Consider the following 24,661-nt stretch of genomic DNA (forward strand, 5'->3'; position numbering starts at 1 on the left):
TAATAATGCTGAAGTCTGGTAGCTTTCATGAGAAAATCTGGGCTATTGTCAATATTTTTCTGTATTTCACTATATCAGTATTTTTCCTGTTATTAATTGGTTAAGCTCCAGGTCCCAATGTAATTTATTTCAATTCTTTTCTGCAGAGCTCAGCTCTGTGGGTTTTATAAAATAAAAATTCCCTCCAATAATATAAATTAAAGATTACAACAATAGGCTGATCCAAACAGCAAGGAAATTCCATTTAAACACAAGTGATGATGGCAATTGAAAAGTTATCATTGGCTTGAAAATACATGAACATGTTGCCAAGATGAATTCTTAAATAATACTACATGTGTTTTCCTTCATGGCAGATAAATATTGTAAGTTTGGCATCTGATGTTTTTAAAAGTTTGAGTTAGGAGAGAACAATATGACAATATAAAATCTGATAGGCCCTTAAGAGGAATTGTTAACATAAGTGCTGATTTTGTGCTGCAGTAAGATAATGACTGATTCAAAATGGGACATCCAGAATTGTTGTAGTACCTGTATGTTATCATGTGCCACTTGCATGGTTATGACTGGAAACTGAAAACAACACCGGTGCTCAGGCAGCACCAATGTTCTGTGAACAAAAACCAAGGGCAAAAAAATCCTGAAATTAAACTAAAGAAAATTCATTTATTCTCTTTTTTTTGCATAAAGTTCGTGTGTCGGAGCTATGCATTCTATATTTTATACATTTTATCTGTCTTCTGCTTCTCAGTTGCTTTAGGACTTTTCATCCCTTCTGGATGAAGGGACTGGGGGCATTCTGGCGAAGTTTGCCGATGATACGAAGATAGGTGGACAGGCAGGTAGTACTGAGGAGGTGGGGAAGCTGCAGAAAGATTTAGACAGTTCAGGAGAGTGTTCCAGGAAATGACTGATGAAATTCAATGTGAGTAAATGTGAGGTTTTGCACTTTGGAAAAAAGAATACAGGCATGGACTATTTTCTAAATGGTGAGAAAATTCGCAAATCTGAAGTGCAAAGGGATCTGGGAGTGTTGGTCCAGGATTCTCTAAAGGTTAACTTGCAGGTAGAGTCCGTAATTAAGAAAGCGAATGTAATGTCGTTTATCTCAAGTGTTGGAATGTAAAAGCAGCGATGTGCTTCTGAGGCTTTATAAGGCTCTAGTTAGCCCCATTTAGAATACTGTGTCCAATTTTGGGCCCCACACCTCAGGATGGACATACTGGCCCTGGAGCGTGTCCAGCGGAGATTCACACAGATGATCCCTGGAATGGTAGGTTTAATATATGATGAACGGCTAAGGATCCTGGGATTGTATTCACTAGAGTTTAGAAGGTTGAGGGGAGATCTAATAGAAACTTACAAGATAATGTATGGTTTAGAAGGGGTGGATGCTAGGAAGTTGTTTCCGTTAGGCAGGGAGACAAGGACCCGTGGGCACAGCCTTAAAATTAGAGGGGGTAAATTTAAAACTGAAATGAGATGACATTTCTTCAGCCAGAGTGTGGTGGGCTTTTGGAATTCATTGCCGCAGAGTGCAGTGGAGGCCGGGACATTGGATGCCTTCAAGGCAGAGATCGACAAATTCTTGATCTCAAAAGGATTCAAGGGCTGCGGGGAGAGTGCAGGGAAGTGGTGTTGAAATTCCCATCAGCCATGATTTAAATGGCGGAGTGGACCTGATGGGCCGAATGGCCTTATGATTGATACTTACCTGAATATGGATCCGTAGCATCAGTGGTAATTCATTAAATAGTTTCACTGAGAGACATAATTCAGCCACTCTCCAGAACAGATGTGGGATTGCAATGCTCAATTAATCTATGCTTCTTGGTTCCAGTGTTGGGCATAAATTCATACTCCTGTTAAGTTGCATGATTACTGTCCATGGCCAGTACTAAATGTGCTGTGGAGAGCCTGCACACCTCAGCAGGGGCCCACATTTGTGTGAGGCTAAAACCGCTTCCGTCTTATCTGCACTATATAAAGGTGACCTGCATCTCTCAAAAGGGAGTTGTACTGAGGCTGGAACAGATGCCGAAACTGTTCATGGAAGAGAAGCTGAACAGCATATGTGAATTATGCTGCAATAGGGGAGAAACTGCTCTCAGAGGTTCTCTTTATATTATAAGATGCCTTGCTGAAGAAAGGAAAAAGATTGTTGTTCTCTCTCCTAGCATGTCAGCAATATCCATCCACTACCGCCATTCCAGCTGGACTTCTACAGGTTTCTTCCAGAGCTTTGACCAATACTGTCCTCGGCCTGCTCTGAAGTTGCAGTTTTGGTTACAGCAGTGACTCTCAATAAAGAACAAGAGGTTACTGCCCTTATTCATGCTAATGCCAGAAAAGACAGAATGAGCCTGGGGCTTGTGGGGATTTTCAATTTTTCTGATATGAAGCTTGAGAATAGAAATGCCACTCTGGAAGACATATTCTCCATCATTTAATTCTCCGATCTGCTATTTCAAATGTACCAGAACAAAATCCCCAAGCCTCTAATATAACTGGAAAACAGTTTGACCATAACAATGTATTACTGGGTAAGTTACGCTGTGTGTCAATCAAATCTTGTGAATTATACCATTACTTCTGTTTTTGTTACATTGTATCCATCAAACTGGTTGGAAGATGGTATACTTTAGTTTGTAATCAACTCAGCCATTAAAATATAAACAAACATATAATCACTTAAAATCTGTTTACAGAATTAATATATTTTATTCTCCTGCCTTTGAAATGTTACCCTGTTTATTTTTCCCTTCCTGGAATTTCAGCGTTGTTGATATGTTGACATTTATTGCCTATCTCTAATTATTATGGAGAAGGTGATGCCGATCCACCTTCTTGAACCACTGTTGTCCATTATTTTTGTGCAGTTTCATACAACTGAAAGGCTTACTATAATATTTCAGATGGCGGTGAACAGTTAGCCACATTGCTGTGGATCTGCAGTCATGTATAGGTCAGACCAGGTAAGGATGGCAGCTTTTCTGTTCTGAAGGACATTAGTGAACCAGCAGGGTTTTTATGACAGTCATTAATTTAGCGATCATTATTAATATGACTGGCACTTCAGTCCAGATGTGTTAATTCATTAAATCAGCTGTGATACCTCTTCAAGTAAATAAAGATAAGTTTGATGAACTACCTCCGGGAACTGATTCTGGGTATGACTAGCAAACTGTATGTCCGGTTTGACCTCTTTTGTGTTTTGTCATGATCATAGGTCATGTGGCCAAAGTACAGTGATCATTTTAAGCCCTTAATCCCAAAATATGACTTTTAAAAGTGGACAGTGGATGTAAAAGTACTCCGGCATTTCTGAAGAAGGGTCTAGGCCCGAAACGTCAGCTTTCCTGCTCTTCTGATGCTGCTTGGCCTGCTGTGTTCATCCAGCTCTACACCTTGGTACCTGCATGGGACTGACGGGATGTAACACCTAAAGGCGTCAAAGAAACAAACTCTTGTGACTACTAAAATATTAAAAGTCTGCTCAACAACAAACCATCCCCTGCAGTTACTTCCCGAGCCAAAGACCAATTTTGTGATTTTTCCTTTTAAGATTAAAATTATATGCTTTAAAGGTCAGGTTTAACTCTTCTGGAGATCTAGTTAGACTAAACATCCACATGTGTACCTACTTGTGCTCAAGTATGAGCAGACTGTGAGGGTCACAGTCAAAAAACTACTTCTCGTTATCCCTGTGTTGCAAGCAAAGGTTTCTTTCGTTATAAGTGTTGCAAGTCGGCTAGCTAGCAGGACAACAAAAAGGAGATTGCCTCCACTTTGAGTGCAGTAAACCAACTCAAAACAAGGTTTCAGGACAAAGGAACTTCAATGAGCCTACAACACGAAGAATCACTAAAAACTGGACAATGCAAATACCAACTGCAATCTTATCAGTATCCTCCGATGAATAGCTACATTGTTTAGTTATTCATTATTTGCATGACTTCTCTGAAAATGTTTTTCAATCTTTATGTTTTAGAATCACCTTTTATTTTCAATCTCTGCATACATGTGTTGATTCTCATGTGTCGTAATAAATAATTTCATTCTCCTTGTTAGTTGAATAACGCAACCTCACCTCATATTCCACCATGTAAACCTACAACCCAATGCTCTCAATGTGGACTTTGAGCTTCAAAATCTTCTTATCCCTGACCTCATCCCAAGACCAGCACCACCTCTCCTCATCCCACGTCATTGACCTGTCTGTCTTCTCTCCCACCTATCTGCTCCTCCCACCTCACTGAACAATCCCCACCCCTACATACCTACACTCACCTTTACTAGCTTCAACCCCGCCTCCTTGACCTGTCTTGTCTCCCACCTATCTGCTCCACTATCTTCTATCACCGACTCCCACCCCCATTTATTTCACAGCCCCTTTCCCCTGCCACAGTTCCTCCCAGAGGAGGAAGAATGCATCTTGGTTCATGGTGATGGAGTGGTGGGTAGGTGCGTCAGATTCAGGCCCAGGTGGTGTCAGATGCTGGATAAGTGCAGTTGGGGATATGTATGATACACCTGAAGTTTAGAATCTTCGAGGCCCAACAGTGTGGAAACGGACCATTTGATACATCACATCCGCACTGACCCACTAAAGACCATCTCACCCAGATCCCTCCCCTTCCCCTATCCCTGAAACTCTGCATTTCTGATGGCCAATCGACCTAACCTGCACATCTTTGGACTGTGGGAGGAAACCCGTGCAGACACAAGGACAATGTGCAAACTCCACACTGACAGTGACCCAAGGATAGAATTGAACACAGGTCCCTGGTGCTGTGAGGCAGCAGTGCTAACCAGTGAGTCACCACTGCCATCCTGAATTTAGTTTAATAGTTACCCTGGAGTTGCATTAGATTTTTAATTGTCAGCCTTTTCCTGGCTAGCTATGTATTTAACTGAAACACAACTCTCTCAATTCTGTGATATAACAAGGTGTAGAGCTGAATTAACACAACAGGCCAAGCAGCATCAGAGGAGCAGGAAAGCTGACGTTTTGGGTCTGGACCCTTCTTCAGAAATGGGGGCGGGGAAGCGGATTCTGAAATAAATAGAGACGGGGGAGGCAGATGGAAGATGGATAAAGGAGCAGATAGGTGGAGAGGAGACAGACAGGTCAAAGAGGCGGGGATGGAGCCAGTAAAGGTGAGTGTAAGTGGGGAACTAGGGAGGGGATAGGTCAGTCCAAGGTGGACGGACAGGTCAAGGAGGCTGGATGACACTGATAGGTAGGAAGTGGGTGTGGGGCTTGAGGTGGGAGGAAGGATGGACAGGTTAGGGAGGCGGGACGAGCTGGGCTGGTTTTGGGATGTGGTCGGGGAGGAGAGATTTTGAAGCTTGTCAAGTCCACATTGATACCAATGGGTTGCAGGGTTCCCATGCAGAATATGAGGTGCTGTTCCTGCAACCTTTGGGTGGCATTGTTGTGGCACTGCAGGAGGCCCAGGATGGACATGTTGTCTAAGGAGTGGGAGTGGGAGTTGAAATGGTTTGTGACTGGGAGGTGTAGTTGTAGCTGTTCCACAACGTGGTCCCCAAGCCTCTGCTTGGTTTCCCCGATATAGAGGAGGCCACATCGCGAACAGTGGATACAGTATAACACATTAGCAAATGTGCAGGTGAACATCTGCTTGATGTGGAAAGTTTTCCTGGGGCCTGGGATGAGGATGACGGGGGGGTGTAGCACTTCTCGCAGTTGCAGGGAAAAGTGCCGGGGGTGGTGTGGCTGGTGGGGTGTGTGGCGTAGACAAGGGAGTCGCAGAGATAGTGGTCCCTCTGGAAGGCAGACAAGGATGGGGAGGGAAAAATGTCTTTGGTAGTGGGGTCAGATTGCAGATGACGAGAGTACTGGAGGATGATGCATTGGGTATTATCCTGCCCTACACCTTGTTATCTCAGATTCTCCAGCATCGGCAGTTCCCACTATCTCTCCCAATTCCTTTTTGGATACTTTTCGGAAGGTTCTAAGCATGGGGAAACCTTGATTGGTTCCAGGCCCATTGAAATTTTCAATTGCCCTAATTTCCTCGGTATCTTCTGCGCCATGGATTTCACAGTGTTCTGGTGCTCACATCTATGCTGCCAAAACACCTACCCAGTCATAAAAAAACTTGGGTACAGAATTGAGCCACAATCACTGTTTCTTCGCTGTCATCAACCCTATTGACAACAATGGAGGGGAAATATTTTCACTTGCACTGATTTTTATTGTCACACTGCAAATCTTGTGTTCTCTGGGAAATACAATAACACTGTATTGTTCACTTAGTTCCTGTAATGGCCATCAACAAAAGCAGATGTCACTTATCTGCCTCGTGGCTTGAACCCATGAAATGACAAATTGCCAACCAGTTCCACGAGGGGAAGAATATTCCCAGTAGAAATATGTTTCTCTCACATTCATGTAATTCTTTAAAAAGGAAACTGATCCAGAAATTATTGTGGTTGTAATGGAAAATAATTGAGCAGGAAGAATTTGCTTGATGAAAGCTGAATTATTGTTTATGTACACAAAAGCCCCACTACCTAGCCAAAATATTTCCAGACGACTGACGTATTATTGGCAGAGTGGTAATACGTTTATATATATTCTAAAATACATTTTGTAAAGAAATGCAGAAACACAAGCTTGAGGCACACAAGGCCCTGGAGCCAAATGGCACAGAATTTGGTATGGATTGCACTCACCTCCTTGAGCTTTAAGGAAAAAGTTAATAATTAGCAGTGGGATGGCCTATGTCTCTTTGGTGCAGTGGTTGGTGTCATATCTAAATTCTTGAACATATTTTTGGCGAACATGAGTGAATGTTTAAAATGCGTGCAAAGCTGCTTTAATGGGAAAATTTGTATTTTGACACCTGTTCCACATTCCCATTGGGAAAAGTGTCAACAAATGGTATGGCAGTCGTAGGACCTACCCCACCAAGGATCCTTCTGAATCGCCTTGGCTGCCAAGTCCAAGTAATTATTGCATTTTGTTTGTAACAAAATCATGTCATACAGCCAGGAGGAGCAAGTTTGCCCTTATCAGGACTCCACAGGACGCGTGATTAACTCGGAGGAGAGGACTACTGCTTGGAAATACATAGCTGTGGACACATTGGTGCTCCATTTTGCGGTTATACACATGGAGTTTTTGGACCGGGGTACCCGCTGGTCTTGCCTTTTGGGAAATCTTCCTTCTTTGGTGCTGGAAAGGCAGAAAGCGCGACACTGATGATTAATATCAATCCCCTGAACTCGGTGTGTTTGAAGTCAAATCTTGAATTCATTTTGCTTTAAGAACTTGGTCCAAAATGGTTTACCACAGGAATGTTTCATCAAATTGTGTTTGTCTGCCATACCTGAAGTCTGCTCTGTATTCAATATAACCATGGCTGAATATCCAATTTAGTACCCTGTTCCCACGTTGGCTCCATACCTTTTGATCCCTTTAACTATATCTAACCATTTCACAAAAATATTCAACATTTTGGCCTCAAATGTTTTATGTGGCAGAGAATTCCACAGGCTTTAGTTGAAAAAATTTCTCCTCATCTCACTTGTAAATGGCCTAGCCCCATACCTTTAGACTATGAACTTTGATTCTGGACTCCCTGATTCTTTACTCTGTCTACTCCTGTTTGAATTTTAAAGGTTTCTTTGAGATCTCCCTCATTGTTCTAAACTCCAGTGAATATAATCCTAATAGACCTAATCTGTCTTCATACATCAGTTCTGCCATGACAGGAATCAGTCTGGTAAACCATAGTTGCACTTCCTCTTTTGCCAGGATATCCTTCCTCTGAAGAGACCAGAACGCATACAATTCTCCAGGTGTGGTCTAACCTAGGCCCTGTACAATTGCAGCAAGATATACCTGCTCCTATGCTAAGTTGGCCCTTCAAGTCTATGCTATTGCTATGACCAACATACCATTTGCTTCTTCATTGTCTGCTGCACCTGCATGCTTATTTTCTGTGACAGTTGTGCAAGGATATCCAGGCCTTGTTCCACCTCTCCTTTCTCAATCTATTGTTATTCAGATAATAATCTCCCTTACTGTTTTTGATTCCAAAGTCGACAACACACATTTGTCCACATTATATTTCACCTGCATTGTGTTTGCCCATTCACTCAAATTGTCCAAATCAGACTGAACGATCACTGCACCCTCTTCATTGTTCACCCTCCCACTTTTCTTTGTGTCATCTGCCAACTTGGAGATATTACATAAATAAAACCTGAATGAGCTGTGGATGTTGTAAATCAGGAACATAACAGAAGTTGCTGGAACAGCTCAGCAGGTCTGGCAACATCTGTGAAGAAAATAATCAGAGTTAACATTTCAGGTCTGGTGGCCCTTCATCAGAACTGTTGGAGATAATCTATATAGTTCCGTCATCTAATTCATCTAAACAAGTAATATATACTTTGTGATTAACAAATTCATGGATTATTCTTGCCCGTGAATTGATAAAAATTGAATTTAAACCAAGGAGGATATATTTAATATTCTTAATAAAATATTTAGGTGATGTAATGTCACATGTGTCTGTTCTGCCAGGATTTATCTTGTTGAATGTTCTGATAATCACTATTACCAATAGATGTAGCATTTTTCTTAACAAAATAGTATTCATTGCATGTATTGTAAAATCAAATATTCACATCAACCTCCCATGTTTCAATGTATATATTGTGTGACCATACTGCTTATTTACAAATCAGCTTTGGTTCAATTATACAATATTTTTCACTGAGTTGGAAGATCATATGTTTAAGTCACCAGTAAGAATCCAGGCCACACAATCTAAGCTGACACTTCACTGCACCTCTAAGGAAGTATGAGATGTCCTCTGAATAAGAACTGACATGTGGACATAACTAACCATCTGGCATTATGTGAAAAAGAGTGAATCTTCTTGCATAGTCCTAGCTAGCAGTCATCCTTCAATCAACAAAACACTCATGTATTTTTTTCTTATCTTTTGGTCTTTACTGTGGTTTTTAAACACTCATTCTGACTGCCGCTGGTAAGCCAGCGTTTGTTGCTCATCCCTAGACACCCTTGAGAAGGTGGTGGTAAGCTAAATATTTGAACCCTTGCAGTTCATGTGTTGCTGGTAGACAGACAAATCCACTTGGAGGGAGTTTCAGGTGTTTGACCCAGTGATAATGAAGGAGTACTGATATATTTAACATTCAGGATGGCGATTTGCTTAGGGAGGAATGTGCAAATGGTGGTGTTTCAACAGATCTACTACCCTTGTTCATCTAGATGGTAATGGTCATGGGTTTGGAAGGAGGTATCTGAGGAGCCTTGGTGGATTTCTGCAGTCCATGTTACATACTCTGGCTACTGTGTATCAGTGGTGATGGGAATGAATGCTCATGGATATGACACTTTGGCCCAGATGGTGTCAAGCTTTTTGATAACTAAGGGCAGTCTTGATTTGTGCCTTGTAGATGGTGGATAGGCATTCATTGGAGCACCCTGAGATTATAAGTGTACTGTGCCCTATATCTTCTTTCTAAATGTAATAAATATATTTTACTTATAAAGATGTGTCTTACTTGTATTTTGCTCCATGGAAGTTTTGGGAACTGCTTTTGAGGCTATTAAAATGGTTATTTTAAAGTGTCTATTTTGTATCTATGTTTATATTATTATAATTTCCCCCTCAGTTCTTGATGCTAAAAGTAAAGCCTGAAGGAAACTAGCTTTTAAGTGAGGGAAACGCACTAATTTCAAATGGCCTTATCCGTGGATATAAATCTACAGTTCATCTATGGTATTTACTGCCACAAAAGATAGTGTTTAATATTGAGGTATATTCCAATATGAAAGATGGAAAATAATCAGAGCACCAGCCAATAAAACTCAAGCATACTCTAAAGCCTAGGTGCCATATTAATTGGAGGACATACATAGTTAGTTTGATAGATGGAAGCAGTTGGCTGTCCTGTTCTCTCAGGAATGATTCATACTACAAATTAGTCCACTCCTTAATTGGTAAAGGTGTAAATGAGGTTTCTTAATTGGGGAAAATATGCATTGAAATATTGAAAATTGGATAGTTCAAGACATTAGCCTATTTTTCAAAGCTTGATTGCAAAGTGTTTTTGACATCTGGATGAAAATGCCACTGTAATATGATGCTATCAACTTATAATTGTGCACAATATTTTCAGACTGTCATCAGACATTGCTGCAACACTACGCCTTATTATAAATCTTGATTAGACATGTCTATGATGTAAATAAAGCACTAACAGAATTTTGAGGAGCCATTAATTAAAGGAAACTGTTTTGCTGGCACCAGCATTGAGCAGCCAAAGTATGAATCATTGAAGTGACAATTGCAATCACTTAAAACTTCCTATTTGCCTCTAACAAATCTGAGCCTCCTCTGTGCTTCCACGCCATCCACACAACTTGATCCGTAAAGTCATACCTTTGCTCCACCGAGTGGCCAGAATTGCAGTGTACAAAGTTCAACAACAGCAATCAAAACGAGACGAGGGTTTCAAATGCTTCAGGCATCATGTTGCAATCTTTGGACAAACAACAAAAATCCTTCTCCTCTTGCTGTCCAAAAGGCTGCCCAACATGCAAATCAAGCCAAGATCTGGCCATTTATCTGACTGCTGATTGAGAGGACCTGGTTCTGAATCGCATGTCAACAAATACAAGTTATCTGTTATTTCACGCATTGAAAGGAAAGTTATTGGGACTTCAGGGACTGCTTTCTCTGCCTATGTCCCCTTCTTTGGGTTATGAGCCTCTGGGCCCAATAGCCACAGCCCCAAGAGGGATGATATACATTGTGGGTTGATATACTATTTTCTTTCCATAATCTGCAAAATTTTCTTGTGTGCTTTAAGCAGCAAATGATATGTAATTTAATCTGACAACATTTAAGATGTGCTGTTAAACTGTCAATGCTACTCAAATGTAGCTAGAGATTTTCCTAACCAACCTGCTCAGAGATGTCAATACACTATTCCAGAGCAGGTAGAACTTGAACCTGGGCCTCTGACTCAAAGATAGAGACATTATCACATAACAATAAGAGCCTTATTGAAATATATCTTGATATTTTTAACCAGACTGTTCAGAGATGGTACTACATACCTTTGGAGCAGGTGGGACTTGACCAGGGCATCCTAGCTTAGGTGTAGGGGTATTACGACTGCACTGCAAGGGCCTCGCAAATGTAACTATTGTACTCTACATCTCAACTATGAAGCTCATAGATATTTCTGTGTTTTCTAATCAACCCATTCAGAGATGTTATTACATACCCTGGAGTAGGTGGAACTTTAATCTAGAATTTCTGGCTCAGTGTTAGGGACACTGCCACTGCACTACAAAAGTTCTCAATAGTTTAGCAGTCCATCACCTCAACCTCTCGGCCACCCTGTCATATTCGAACGTGGCTAGATATATTTGAAGCAACCTGATCAGTCTAATACATGCCTGTGGAGTAAGTTGATCTGGACCTGGGTGTCCTGACTCAGAGGTAGGGACATTAGCACTGTGTCACAGGAACCCTTTCAAATGTAACTAAAATTAACAGAGCAAAATGGATTACTGTGATCAGAGATTCCAATTTAAATCACTGAACAATCTACCACTTCAATATTTTGTTTAATCAGCCATACTTTTTCATCAATTACATCATTTTCATTCCCCTTGTTTTAAACTATCAGTTTTACACTCTTTGTCCTTTAATTTTTGCAATAGTTTTTGAAACTTTCTGTCACTCGAATTGTAATGCCTTTTAAATAGTATATTTAATGTAGCAAATATCCCAATTTCATTTAAGAATTGGGCACTGAGCCAAAGAGGGAGACAATAAGGCAGGTACAAAAAAAACAATATCAGAGACAATGGGAACTGCAGATGCTGGAGATTCCAAGATAATAAAATGTGAGGCTGGATGAACACAGCAGGCCAAGCAGCATCTCAGGAGCACAAAAGCTGACGTTTCGGGCCTAGACCCTTCATCAGAGAGGGGGATGGGGGGAGGGAACTGGAATAAATAGGGAGAGAGGGGGAGGCGGACCGAAGATGGAGAGTAAAGAAGATAGGTGGAGAGAGTGTAGGTGGGGAGGTAGGGAGGGGATAGGTCAGTCCAGGGAAGACGGACAGGTCAAGGAGGTGGGATGAGGTTAGTAGGTAGCTGGGGGTGCGGCTTGGGGTGGGAGGAAGGGATGGGTGAGAGGAAGAACCGGTTAGGGAGGCAGAGACAGGTTGGACTGGTTTTGGGATGCAGTGGGTGGGGGGGAAGAGCTGGGCTGGTTGTGTGGTGCAGTGGGGGGAGGGGATGAACTGGGCTGGTTTAGGGATGCAGTAGGGGAAGGGGAGATTTTGAAACTGGTGAAGTCCACATTGATACCATATGGCTGCAGGGTTCCCAGGCGGAATATGAGTTGCTTTTCCTGCAACCTTCGGGTGGCATCACTGTGGCAGTGCAGGAGGCCCATGATGGACATGTCATCAAGAGAATGGGAGGGGGAGTGGAAATGGTTTGCGACTGGGAGGTGCAGTTGTTTGTTGCGAACTTAGCGGAGGTGTTCTGCAAAGCGGTCCCCAAGCCTCCGCTTGGTTTCCCCAATGTAGAGGAAGCCGCACCGGGTACAGTGGATGCAGTATACCACATTGGCAGATGTGCAGGTGAACCTCTGCTTAATGTGGAATGTCATCTTGGGGCCTGGGATGGGGGTGAGGGAGGAGGTGTGGGGACAAGTGTAGCATTTCCTGCGGTTGCAGGGGAAGGTGCCGGGTGTGGTGGGGTTGGAGGGCAGTGTGGAGCGAACAAGGGAGTCACGGAGAGAGTGGTCTCTCCGGAAAGCAGACAGGGGAGGGGATGGAAAAATGTCTTGGGTGGTGGGGTCGGATTGTAAATGGCGGAAGTGTCGGAGGATAATGCGTTGTATCCGGAGGTTGGTAGGGTGGTGTGTGAGAACGAGGGGGATCCTCTTGGGGCGGTTGTGGCGGGGGCGGGGTGTGAGGGATGTGTCGCGGGAAATGCGGGAGACGCGGTCAAGGGCGTTCTCGATCACCGTGGGGGGAAAGTTGCGGTCCTTAAAGAACTTGGACATCTGGGATGTGCGGGAGTGGAATGTCTTATCGTGGGAGCAGATGCGGCGGAGGCGGAGGAATTGGGAATAGGGGATGGAATTTTTGCAGGAGGGTGGGTGGGAGGAGGCGTATTCTAGGTAGCTGTGGGAGTCGGTGGGCTTGAAATGGACATCAGTTACAAGCTGGTTGCCTGAGATGGAGACTGAGAGATCCAGGAAGGTGAGGGATGTGCTGGAGATGGCCCAGGTGAACTGAAGGTTGGGGTGGAAGGTGTTGGTGAAGTGGATGAACTGTTCGAGCTCCTCTGGGGAGCAAGAGGCGGCGCCGATACAGTCATCAATGTACCGGAGGAAGAGGTGGGGTTTGGGGCCTGTGTAGGTGCGGAAGAGGGACTGTTCCACGTAACCTACAAAGACATGTCCGTGACTCCCTTGTTCGCTCCGCGCTGCCCTCCGACCCCACCACACCCGGCACCTTCCCCTGCAACCGCAGGAAATGCTACACTTGTCCCCACACCTCCTCCCTCACCCCCATCCCAGGCCCCAAGATGACATTCCACATTAAGCAGAGGTTCACCTGCACATCTGCCAATGTGGTACACTGCATCCACTGTACCCGGTGCAGCTTCCTCTACATTGGGGAAACCAAGCGGAGGCTTGGGGACCGCTTTGCAGAACACCTCCGCTAAGTTCGCAACAAACAACTGCACCTCCCAGTCGCAAACCATTTCCACTCCCCCTCCCATTCTCTAGATGACATGTCCATCATGGGCCTCCTGCACTGCCACAGTGATGCCACTCGAAGGTTGCAGGAACAGCAACTCATATTCCGCCTGGGAACCCTGCAGCCATATGGTATCAATGTGGACTTCACCAGTTTCAAAATCTCCCCTTCCCCTACTGCATCCCTAAACCAGCCCAGTTCATCCCCTCCCCCCACTGCACCACACAACCAGCCCAGCTCTTCCCCCCCACCCACTGCATCCCAAAACCAGTCCAACCTGTCTCTGCCTCCCTAACCGGTTCTTCCTCTCACCCATCCCTTCCTCCCACCCCAAGCCGCACCCCCAGCTACCTACTAACCTCATCCCACCTCCTTGACCTGTCCGTCTTCCCTGGACTGACCTATCCCCTCCCTACCTCCCCACCTACACTCTCTCCACCTATCTTCTTTACTCTCCATCTTTGGTCCGCCTCCCCCTCTCTCCCTATTTATTCCAGTTCCCTCCCCCCATCCCCCTCTCTGATGAAGGGTCTAGGCCCGAAACGTCAGCTTTTGTGCTCCTGAGATGCTGCTTGGCCTGCTGTGTTCATCCAGCCTCACATTTTATTATCTACAAAAAAAACAATGTTGTTTAAAGATACAATGAAGAGGCAAAGAGATTTGATTAAGAAATTCTAGAGCTCAAGGTCTGTGCAACTGTAGGCAGAAGGTGGGCCAGATGGGCAAAGGGTTGGAGGAATATAAGGTCCTTTTGAGGTTTGCAGGTAAAGCATTGGGGCAAAAGGGTTTAACATTTGTTCTACAGCATTTGTTCTGGTGTTGGCTCAGCGCAATTTAAATATGATGGTTGCAATGTCGTGTTACATTAAAATGTGAATCCAAGAAAATTTCAGAAACTAATGTAACTTTTAAAAAAAATTAGAGTGAAGTGTGTAAAAGTGATAGCTTAATATAAGGGAAATGAAAATAGTGTAATTGATTTTTTTTTAAAAAAATACAGACCGATGTCCCTATCTCTGTGCCAAGAGATACTGGTTCAAGTCCCATCTGCTCCAAAGGTTGGAATAACATTTTTTGATCGGGTTGATTGGAAAGTATCTAATTACATTTGAATCTGACACGATGACTGATTGGTTAAGGTGATGGTCTGCTAATCCTGCAGTGCAGTGATAGTGTCTCTACCTCTGAGTGAAGTGGCTTGGATTTAAGTCCCAACTGCTCCAGAGATATGTGAAAGCATCTCTGAACATGTTTAGAAAATATCTAATACCTTTGAACAGCATTGATTGAGGCATAGGTGGGTGAGGTGAAAATGTAGACCAGTGAGCATAGAAAATGGGACTTAGTGTGAGGTAGGATATAATTAGCAAAAATTCAAGGAGAGGGAAAAATAGAAGGCCAAATAAGAAAAGATTGGAGTCATTGAGTTTGAAGACAACAAGAACATAGATCTTTGCATCAGCTCCTCTGTTATTCAGGAAACTTTTCCAACCAGATACTTCATAACATAAATGGGCAGAATTAGGCCATTTGGCCTATCAAGCCACTCGATCATGGTTGATATGCTCCTCGCCCCCACTTTCCTGCTTTCTCCCCATAATCCTTTAACCAATTACCAATTAAAAATCTGTCTAACTCCTCCATAAATTCACCCACTATCCCAGCACCCACCACACTTTGGGATAAGTAATTCCACAGATTCACCTTTGGGAGAACCAGTTGCTTCTTAACTTTGTTTTAAATTTGCTACCCCTTATCCTAACACTCTGATTCCTTGTCCTAGAATGCCCCACAAGAGGAAGCATCTACTCTACATCTATATTTACTTATACCTTTTATCATTTGAATACCTGAATTTAATCTCCCCTTATTCTTCTAAATTCAAGAGCGTAATGGCCTAAACTGTTCAATCTGTCTTCTTACGACAAACCCCACATCTCTGGAATCAACCTAGTGAACCTTCTCTGAACTGCCTCCAATGCCATTACATCTTTTGTCAAATAAGGGGACCAAAACTGTGTACACTACTCCAGGTGCAGCCTCACCAATGCCTTGAATAGTTACAACAACACTTCCTTACCTTTTATATTCTATTTCTTTAGCCTTAAAAGCCAACATTTCATTCACTTTCTTTATTGTCTGGTGTGCCTGCATGCTAGTTCTCTGTGACTCGTGAACAAGGACAGCCAGATCCCTTGGCAACGGAGTATCCCAAAGTCTCTCCCCATTTAGATAAAAGATCACATTGCCATTTTTCCAACCAAAATGCTTGACCTCACACATATCTGTGTTAAACTGCATCTGCCACATTTTGGCTCAGTCTCCTAACCTATCTATACCCATTTTTAAGGTTCTTATTTCATCATTTCAATGTACCGTCTGGCCTATTTTTGTGGCATCCACAAATTTGGCTATAGAGCTTTCTAACCAAGTCATTAATGTAAATTGTAAATAGCTGGGGTCCAAACACCGAACCCTGTGTCACCCCACTAATTACTTCTTGCCTCCTATAAAAAAGACCCATCTATCCTGACTGTCTATCTTCTGTCCGACAGCCAGTCACATACCCAAGCTAATAAATTACCCTAATCCTGTATGATCCAACCTTGTGAATTAACTTTCTCTATAGCACCTGAATCTGATGGATAGTGTTTTAATTTCCTTGATAATTGATTCTAAGTGTGGATATGGTATGGTTAAATCCCCTGTTATTCGGGAAACTTCTCCAACCAGATCCTCTGTTATTTAGGACACTTCTCCAATCAGGTCTACATTCGATCACAATTGTACAGTAATCAATTCTGGTTCATTTAAACCCAAAAGGTATGAAAAAACACAACAAAGTTGTTAAACCTATAACTAGGATGCACGTTCATGTTCATGATTTCTACACATCAATAGTATTAAGTATATTACTAAGAAAAACAGCATTGGCCAGGGCTCAGATGTATAGCATTTGTTTATCTTTTGAGAAGAGAAATATGTTGTAATGCTAAAGCAGTTAAAAATCTTGGAGTAATAAGAATTAAGTAGATTTTCATGTATTCTCAATTTCATCAGTATGAAGGAGAAAGCCTAGTGCTATGGGGCCTTAACTGAATCATCACATTCATACATGGGTGATCGCTATAAAAGAAACATGGAATGTGATTAGGTGCTTGTTATCAAATTTCTATCATCTACACTAATGAGAAACCTGTCTTTTATGAAGTCAGTAATTCTATTTTTATGTTTTCTTCCAGCCGAGCCATTAAAGCCAACCAAGATCTACTTCCAGAAACACCTTGGACAAATATCTTTTACAATGACTTTTGGGGAACCCTTCTTACACACAGTGGCAGCCACAAGTCCTACCGCCCACTTTGTACACTTTCTTTCCGTTTTAACTGTGCCTTTGGTGGTATGGATCCCTGGGGATATCATTTTGTAAATGTGCTGTTGCACAGTGTAGTCACTGGTCTCTTCACAAACTTCTCGCGGGTGCTGTTTGGCGATGGCTATTGGACTTTCATTGCAGGTCTGCTGTTTGCTGCACATCCTATCCACACTGAGGCAGTGGCTGGAATTGTTGGCCGAGCAGATGTCGGAGCTGGGCTCTTTTTCCTCCTTTCCTTAACGTGTTACATCCGGCACTGTGCGTGCAGGCGACATTCTGTATGGAGCTGGGCCTGGCTATTTGGAAGCTTCATGTGTGCCGCCTGCAGTATGCTCTGGAAGGAGCAAGGAGTAACTGTCCTGGCTATTTCCGCTGTTTATGATGTATTTGTAGATCGCAAGCTCAAATTTTACCAACTCATCTCATTGATTCACAAGGTAAGCCACATCAGAGTAACACAGCAATTTGTGACCACCAATGCACAGGGTAACTGTGAGTCCACATGAATAATGGGGTGCTTTACTCATTGACGGTGCATATCAGTAGCCCAAATGTGGGCTGTCTGTGATGTTCTGATAGGAAGTGTGTATTAAATTATTTCTCTTGTATTTCCTATGCTGCCATGTAGATGCTGATAAGAGTTATGTAAAAGTCCTTCCAATTTTCATGCTTTTAGCAGTCGCATTTGAGCGTATCCTGCTCAGTTGATGCACTTTGTGTCAAAGCTGATAGACCCATACCAAGGATTGATATTATGCTGATAGCAATTTAGGTACATCATTAAAATGGGGCGGTGGACTAAACTGGAAACTGCCCCTCCATTGTACTTAGTTATTTGCCACATTTCACACCCCTCCAGCTGCAATGTTACCTTTGTTAATAGTATTGATTCTTGTTCAGTTTAAGGGAACAAAATTGATAGCAAACAAGGAGGATTCGTGGTTTTCACAATATTTGACATGGTAGCGCAGAGCTGTCTGGCTGACAGTCGCCAGTGCTGGGCTTGGCAGTACTTCTGTTTTATCCATAAATATTTGTACACAGCCTTAAGGCAATATTTCTGAGGTCTAACCACATCACAGAAACTGATAACTGATTTTCAAAACACGCCTTAGAAAATTCAATGTTGACCAGGGCCAATTTCTTCCCCTCCCTTTAGCCAATGCTGTTTGTCTTTTTAGGGAAAATCATGCCAGATACATTGCTAACTGCTGCACCACCATTCCAATACTTGGCACTTGTGTGCAAACCTTGATAATATGGGTCAATAGTCTATCAACCAGAGCAGGTGATCATCACAGGCGATGTTCACAGTCATGCCTTGGACAGATTGTGGCCCCTACACCAGGGTATCACTAGAGTTAGAAACAAAAGCTGAAATTGTTAGAAAAGTTCAGCATGTCTGGCAGCATCTGTGGAAAGAAAACTAGAGTTGGATGATAGGGCACATGGCTAATGATCAAACCTGGGAATTTCTTTGTTCCTTTGAATTTAAATCTGCTTATACAAGTAGACAAGTAAAAGGCATTGAAAATACTATACGAATAAAAATGATATTAAACTAGTTTTCTCTTTTACTGTCCTGGCATTTGCATGATAAGATGATAATGAAGTTGTTGAATAAACAGAACAAACAAATTTTCTCAAATGGTCAATAACAGAAATGAGGAAAAGCCCAATGGTGGACAACTTTGGTATAAAGCCACATTTTCTCTTCCAAGGTATAATATTTAATTACATTTGAATAAGATTTCTACAGCAACATTTTTCATGCCATGTCAAGCATGATTATGGTCCATAATTATTTGACTGAAAAGGTAATGTTTGAAAGGCAGCATTTGACATTTTTAAGTGTCTGTATTCAACTTCCAATATGCACACCAGTTGCAAGAACGCAAGAAATTTATTTTATTTATTTATTTTATGTTGGATTCTTCTGACTGAACCAACATTTGTTGACCATTCCTGATTGCCCTGCTAGGCCATTTAAGCATCAACAACATTTCTGTGGGTAGGCCGGACCGGTTTTGGGTGGTAGAATCCTTTCCCTGAAGGACATTAGTGAATCAGGCAGATTTCACAACAATCATCAATGGTTGTTTTCTTAATTCCAGGAATTTACTGATTTCAGACTTCTCCATCAGTCCTTGAGGGTTTTGAATCCAAATGCCCTGACATTAGTTACGGATTCGGGATTACCAGTTCTGTGGCAATCCCATGATGACAACATTTCCCAATGAATAACATTATGGATTAAATAACTATGAACCTCTTTACATTTTGAGTAGTAATTATTAATTTTGATGTCTTCCAACAAAGGACATAAATGTGATTTTCTAATATTTTAAATAAATCTAATATTTCGGTTTTGAATGATTGATGGGATCAGAAAGCAAAAACCTATGAGTTCCGGGGTAAAGTTACACATTTGGTCTTCAGTACATATTTATCCATATTATTCAACCAAATGGCTATTAATGCTTATAAGCCGCACCTGTAGTTGCATGTCATTGTGTCGCCATGGTGCATCAGTCAATTAAAATGAAAAATGCACAGCACAGAAATGAATTGAATCGTCTTCCAGCTAAAACATTAGATGAATGATTAAGATGCCTTTGTATTTTAATTCTTTTACATTTATATTGAAGTATGATAGATTTAACGCGGATTTCAGTATCAGGACAGTAGTGTTCAATGTGAATGAAATCTGTATTTTCTATGATTATTTAGTTTATTAATTGAGTGGCTGAATCATATACAGAAGGAAGGCTGCATGCCTATTCGTTTGTAGTATTAGATGGTTTCAGCAGGAATTGTTGACAGTTTGTTATAAAAATTGGTTGTTCTACCTCATCTATGTTTATCCAGGCCACAAACGGTCATTGCAGCTGCGAGCTCGTCATAGACATGTGTTGGCTTGGCACCCTTTTGGCTGTTGGGTGGCATCATGCCCATGTAGCTTAGTGGGAATGTCAACCTGATTTAACTTGTGGTGGATAACATGTAGAGGGCTGAATAATGGACATCTGGGGGAGGTCGTATAAACGACAAGCTCCTATGGAATCAGAATATCTGTGGCTAGCAGTCTCCATAGTCTCATTTCAGACCAGAAATTTAAAAAGCTTAGGTTAGTCAATGGTTGATAAGTATTAGAAATGCACACACATGCAACAATACCTCCCCAACCCACTGCCACACACACAAATACACAACCTGAACTGTTCAGAAAGCAGGAAATTACAGGCTGGTTAGCTTAACATCTGTAAAAGGAAAAATGTTAGCAACGATTAACAATGAAGTAATAGGAACAGGAGTAGGCCATTCAGCCCATTTGAGCCTGTTGCACCATTCAATGAGATCATGGTTGATCTGTGGCTTAACTCCATATCCCTGCCTTTTGCCCACACCCCTTAATATGATTGTTTAACAAGTGTTTATCTATCTCCGACTTAAAATTAACAACTGACCCAGTGTCCATTTGTGGAAGAGAAACACTTACCACCTTTTGTAAGTAGAACTACTTCCTTAAATATCTCCTGAATGGTCTGGCCCCAATTCTTTGGTGATGCCTCTAGTTCTAGAATCCCCAAATCATGGAAATAGTTTATCTACCCTATTGTTTCCTGACAATATCTTGAAGACTTTGATTATGGAACACTTTAACCTTCTAAATTCTCAAGAAAACAGGTCTAATTTATATGTAAACCAATGTTGCACTCACTTTAAGGACAATATATCCTTCTTAAGGTGTGGTGCCCAGATCTGCTGCCAGTGCTCCAAATGGAGTCCGGCCAGGGTGTTGTGGAACAGCAGCATAACCTCTCCATCTTTGTACTCCAGTCCTCTAGATGTAAAAGTCAACTTTCCTTTAGCTTTCTTGATTATTTTTTGCACCTGTTCATGACATTTTAAAGATCTGTACATCTAAACCCCCAGGTCTCTTTGGACAGCCACTGTGTTTACCTTCATACCATCTTGAGAGTACCCAGATCTATTTTTTTTGGTCCCAAAATGGAGAACTTCAAACATGGTTATATTGAACTCCATCTGCCACTGTTTTTGTCAGGAGGGCACTTAAATATGTTCAAGATAATCAAGTAGTGTCAAGATGGCTTTGTGAAAGGAAAATCATATTTGTTCAATCTGCTGGAACTCTTTGAGGAAATACCAGCTGTGCAAAAAGGGGAATTGATGGATGTACTGTACTTAGATTTCTAGAAGGCATAAGTGCCCCATCAAAGATTATCATGGAAAATAGAAGCAGGTGGCATAGGGGACAGCATTTTGCCATGGAGAGAAGATTAGCTTGTGAACAGGAAATAGAGAATAGGCATACAAGAGTCATTTTCTGGTTTACAAACAATAATGAGCAGAGTGCTATAGAGAGCACCGCTGAGCAATCAACCTTTAACAATTTATATAAGTGCCTTGGGTGATGGGACCAGTGGTAAATTTTCTGATGACACAAAGACAGTTAGGAAAGTAATTTGGAAAGAGGGCTTAAGGACAGTTACAATGGAAAATGGATAGGTTACGTCTGCGGGCAAATATCTGGCAAATCGAGTTTCATGTATGAAAATATGAAATTATTCATTTTGGCAGGAAAAATAACAAAAAAGCATAATATCTAAATGTGTAGAGAGCGCTGTAGTGCTGTGAGATGTAGAGGGATCTGGGTGTCCTGCTTTATAAATCACACTAGTAATTAGGCAAAGTTCAGCTCTCCTGTCATGTTGCACTACTGTCAAATTTAGCAGAAAGCTTTGACATAACCAAACATTTCTCCCTTAGGACCTCCAGGAACCTGAGTAATGGCTGACACAGAAATTAAGTGGATCCCACAGTGATCTGCCTCTGTTTCCCTCTCCATTGGCCATAATTGAACTGGAAACTCATCTCCATATCAATTAAGGGGATACCACTAAGTTTCTTGCTGGAGATGAATTTCTGACTCCAAACAGACCTGGCTCCCATTTATGGTTCTGTGACAAAAGTTCACCTTGCTATCTAGTGTAATGATACATTTCTTTTTCTATTCTGTTTCCCTGGGGTTAAAGCACTCCTTGAGCATATCCAAATATATTTCAAATGCAAGAAATACTTTCTGTTTCCATGACCGTTACATGTGGCAAGTTTTAGATCCTTATAACACTCTGGAAGCAAATAATTTTCTGTGACTCCATTCTAAACGTCCTGCTTGTTACTTTAAGTCGGTATCGCCCTGGAATCTAAAGCTTTCCTCTTCACTATTTACCACACTGCCAATCTTCATGTCATATTGAGAATTTACTGATCATATCGCCTACATTTGCAACAATATCATTAATGTATAAAACAAACAGCAAATGATTCAGCACGAAACCCTGTGATATGCCTCTGGACATATGCTCCTAGTCATAAAACTTCCTTCAGCCATCCCTGTCTGTTTTATGGCATTTATTCAAAATTAGATCCAATTTTGCTAAATTGCCCTGGAATCCAATGGGCTGTTTACTTCCTAACCAGTATTCCATGCAAATTTTTGTCAAAAGCCTTTCTAAATTCGATGTAGACTGCATCAACTGCAAAACTATCATCTGTGCACCTGGCCACGTCCTCAAAAAATGCAATCAAATTTGTTAGACATGATCTCCCCTTACAAAGCTGTGTTAACTATCCTTGATTAATCCTTGCCTCTCTAAGTGGAAGTTAAGTCTGTCCCTCAGAAATGTTTCCAATATAGACGTTAGACTCATTGATCTGTTGTTTCCAATACAGACATTAGACTCATTGATCTGTAGTTTCCTGGTTTTTCCTATTACCCTTCTTGAGTAATGGTACCACATTAACTGTCCTTCAGTCCTCTGGTAGCCCTCATATGGTCAGAGAGGATTTGAAAACTAATGCCAAAGGCCTTGCAATCTCCTCTCTTGCTTCTCACAGTACCCTGGGATGCATCTCATCTGGGCCTAAAGACTCACTTTCAAGCCCACTAAAACATAAATACCTCCTCCCTCTCAATGCTAATATGTTCCAGTATATAACAGAACCCCTGCCTGATTGATAAACTACATTGTCGTTCTGAGCAGTGAATACAGATGCGGAGTATTCATTTATAACCCAACATCTGTCATCTGGCTCCATACACAGATTGCCACTTTGATCTCTAATGGAACCTAGTCTTTTCTTTGTTATTTTCTTACCCTAATATATTCATAAAACAGCTTTGGATTTATCTTAACACCCATCGGTGTTTGTTCATGTCCTCTATTTATTCTCCTAATTTCTTTTTTAAGCAACTCCCTACATTTATTCCTTACCCAATCTTGTACATCTCTGGATTCTCTGGATTTGTTGATCCCACCCTTCAAATTATTGGGAACATACTGACCTTGTATTAGGAGATCTTATAGAAACACATAAGGTTATGAAGGGAATAGATAAAGTGGAGGCAGGGAAGTTGTTTCCACTAACAGGTGGAACCAGGACTATAAGGCATCACCTCAAAATACGAGGAAGCAGATGTAGGACGGAGGTCAGGAGGAACTTCTTCACCCAAAGGGTTGTGAATCTGTAGAATTCCCTGCCCAGTGAAACAGTTGAAGCTACCTCACTGAATGTTTTTAAGGCAAGGCTAGATACATTTTTGAACAGTAAAGGAATTAAGAGTTATGATGAGTGGACGGGTAAGTGGAGCTGAGTCTCTAAAAGATCAGCCATGATCTTATTAAATGGTGGGGCAGGCTCGAGGGGCCAGATGCCTACTCCTGCTCCTAGTTCTTATGTTCTTATCTTCTTTGTTATCTCAGTATAACCCTTTTGAGTATCTCCTGCTGATCTGATGTAAAGTCACCTGCAAGTAGCTGCTTCTAGTCCACTTTGGCTATATCTCTCTCATATTTAGTCAAAATTAACCTTCCCCAATTCAGAACCTTCCTCAATTCAGAACCTTCCTTTCTAGTCTACCTTTGTTCTTATCCATAATTATCTTAAACCTTACTAAATTATGATCACAATCACCAAAATGCTCCCCATACCCACATCTACCACTTGCCTGGCATTGTTCTGTAAAATTAGGTCCTGTACCTCCTTGTAGGACTTTTATGACTTAAATAGCTCTCCTGGACACATTTTAAAAATTCTACCCCTCGTAAGCCTTTCACACTTCTGTTTATATTGTGGGAGTTGAAATCTGATACTATTAATACTTTATTATTTTCTATACTATAGCACTAGAATGTCAGCTCTGATTTTTGTGCAGAGGCCCTTGAAGTAGGGCTTGAACCCACAAACTTTGGACTTAGGGGGCAACCAACTGAGCCACAGCTGACGATAGAAGTTGGCTGTTACATTTTTTTAAGTTGATCCGGCATACCTCTTACAACATGTATCCACGATCAAATAAGTTTATGTCAAATGTATATTGATGACAGGATATCTGAATTACTGGCTGAAAGAAAAATCCTATAGTGTTGCAGCTGGAGGCAAAAGGACGTGTT

General features: G+C 41.7%; 1 protein-coding gene across 3 annotated transcripts in view; it reads left to right on the forward strand.

Moving 5' to 3' along the window:
• Nucleotides 1-24,661, forward strand: part of LOC125461000 (protein O-mannosyl-transferase TMTC2) — a 190,388-nt gene that overhangs the window by 59,632 nt on the left and 106,095 nt on the right. For all 3 annotated transcript variants that reach the window (XM_048549261.2, XM_048549264.2, XM_048549262.2), the window contains exon 2: nt 17,050-17,620. In XM_048549261.2, coding sequence (XP_048405218.1) covers nt 17,050-17,620 — 571 coding nt within the window. The remainder of the gene's footprint in view (nt 1-17,049; nt 17,621-24,661) is intronic.

Source organism: Stegostoma tigrinum, chromosome 18, assembly GCF_030684315.1.
Source record: "Stegostoma tigrinum isolate sSteTig4 chromosome 18, sSteTig4.hap1, whole genome shotgun sequence".
NCBI classification, from domain to species: Eukaryota; Metazoa; Chordata; class Chondrichthyes; order Orectolobiformes; family Stegostomatidae; genus Stegostoma; species Stegostoma tigrinum.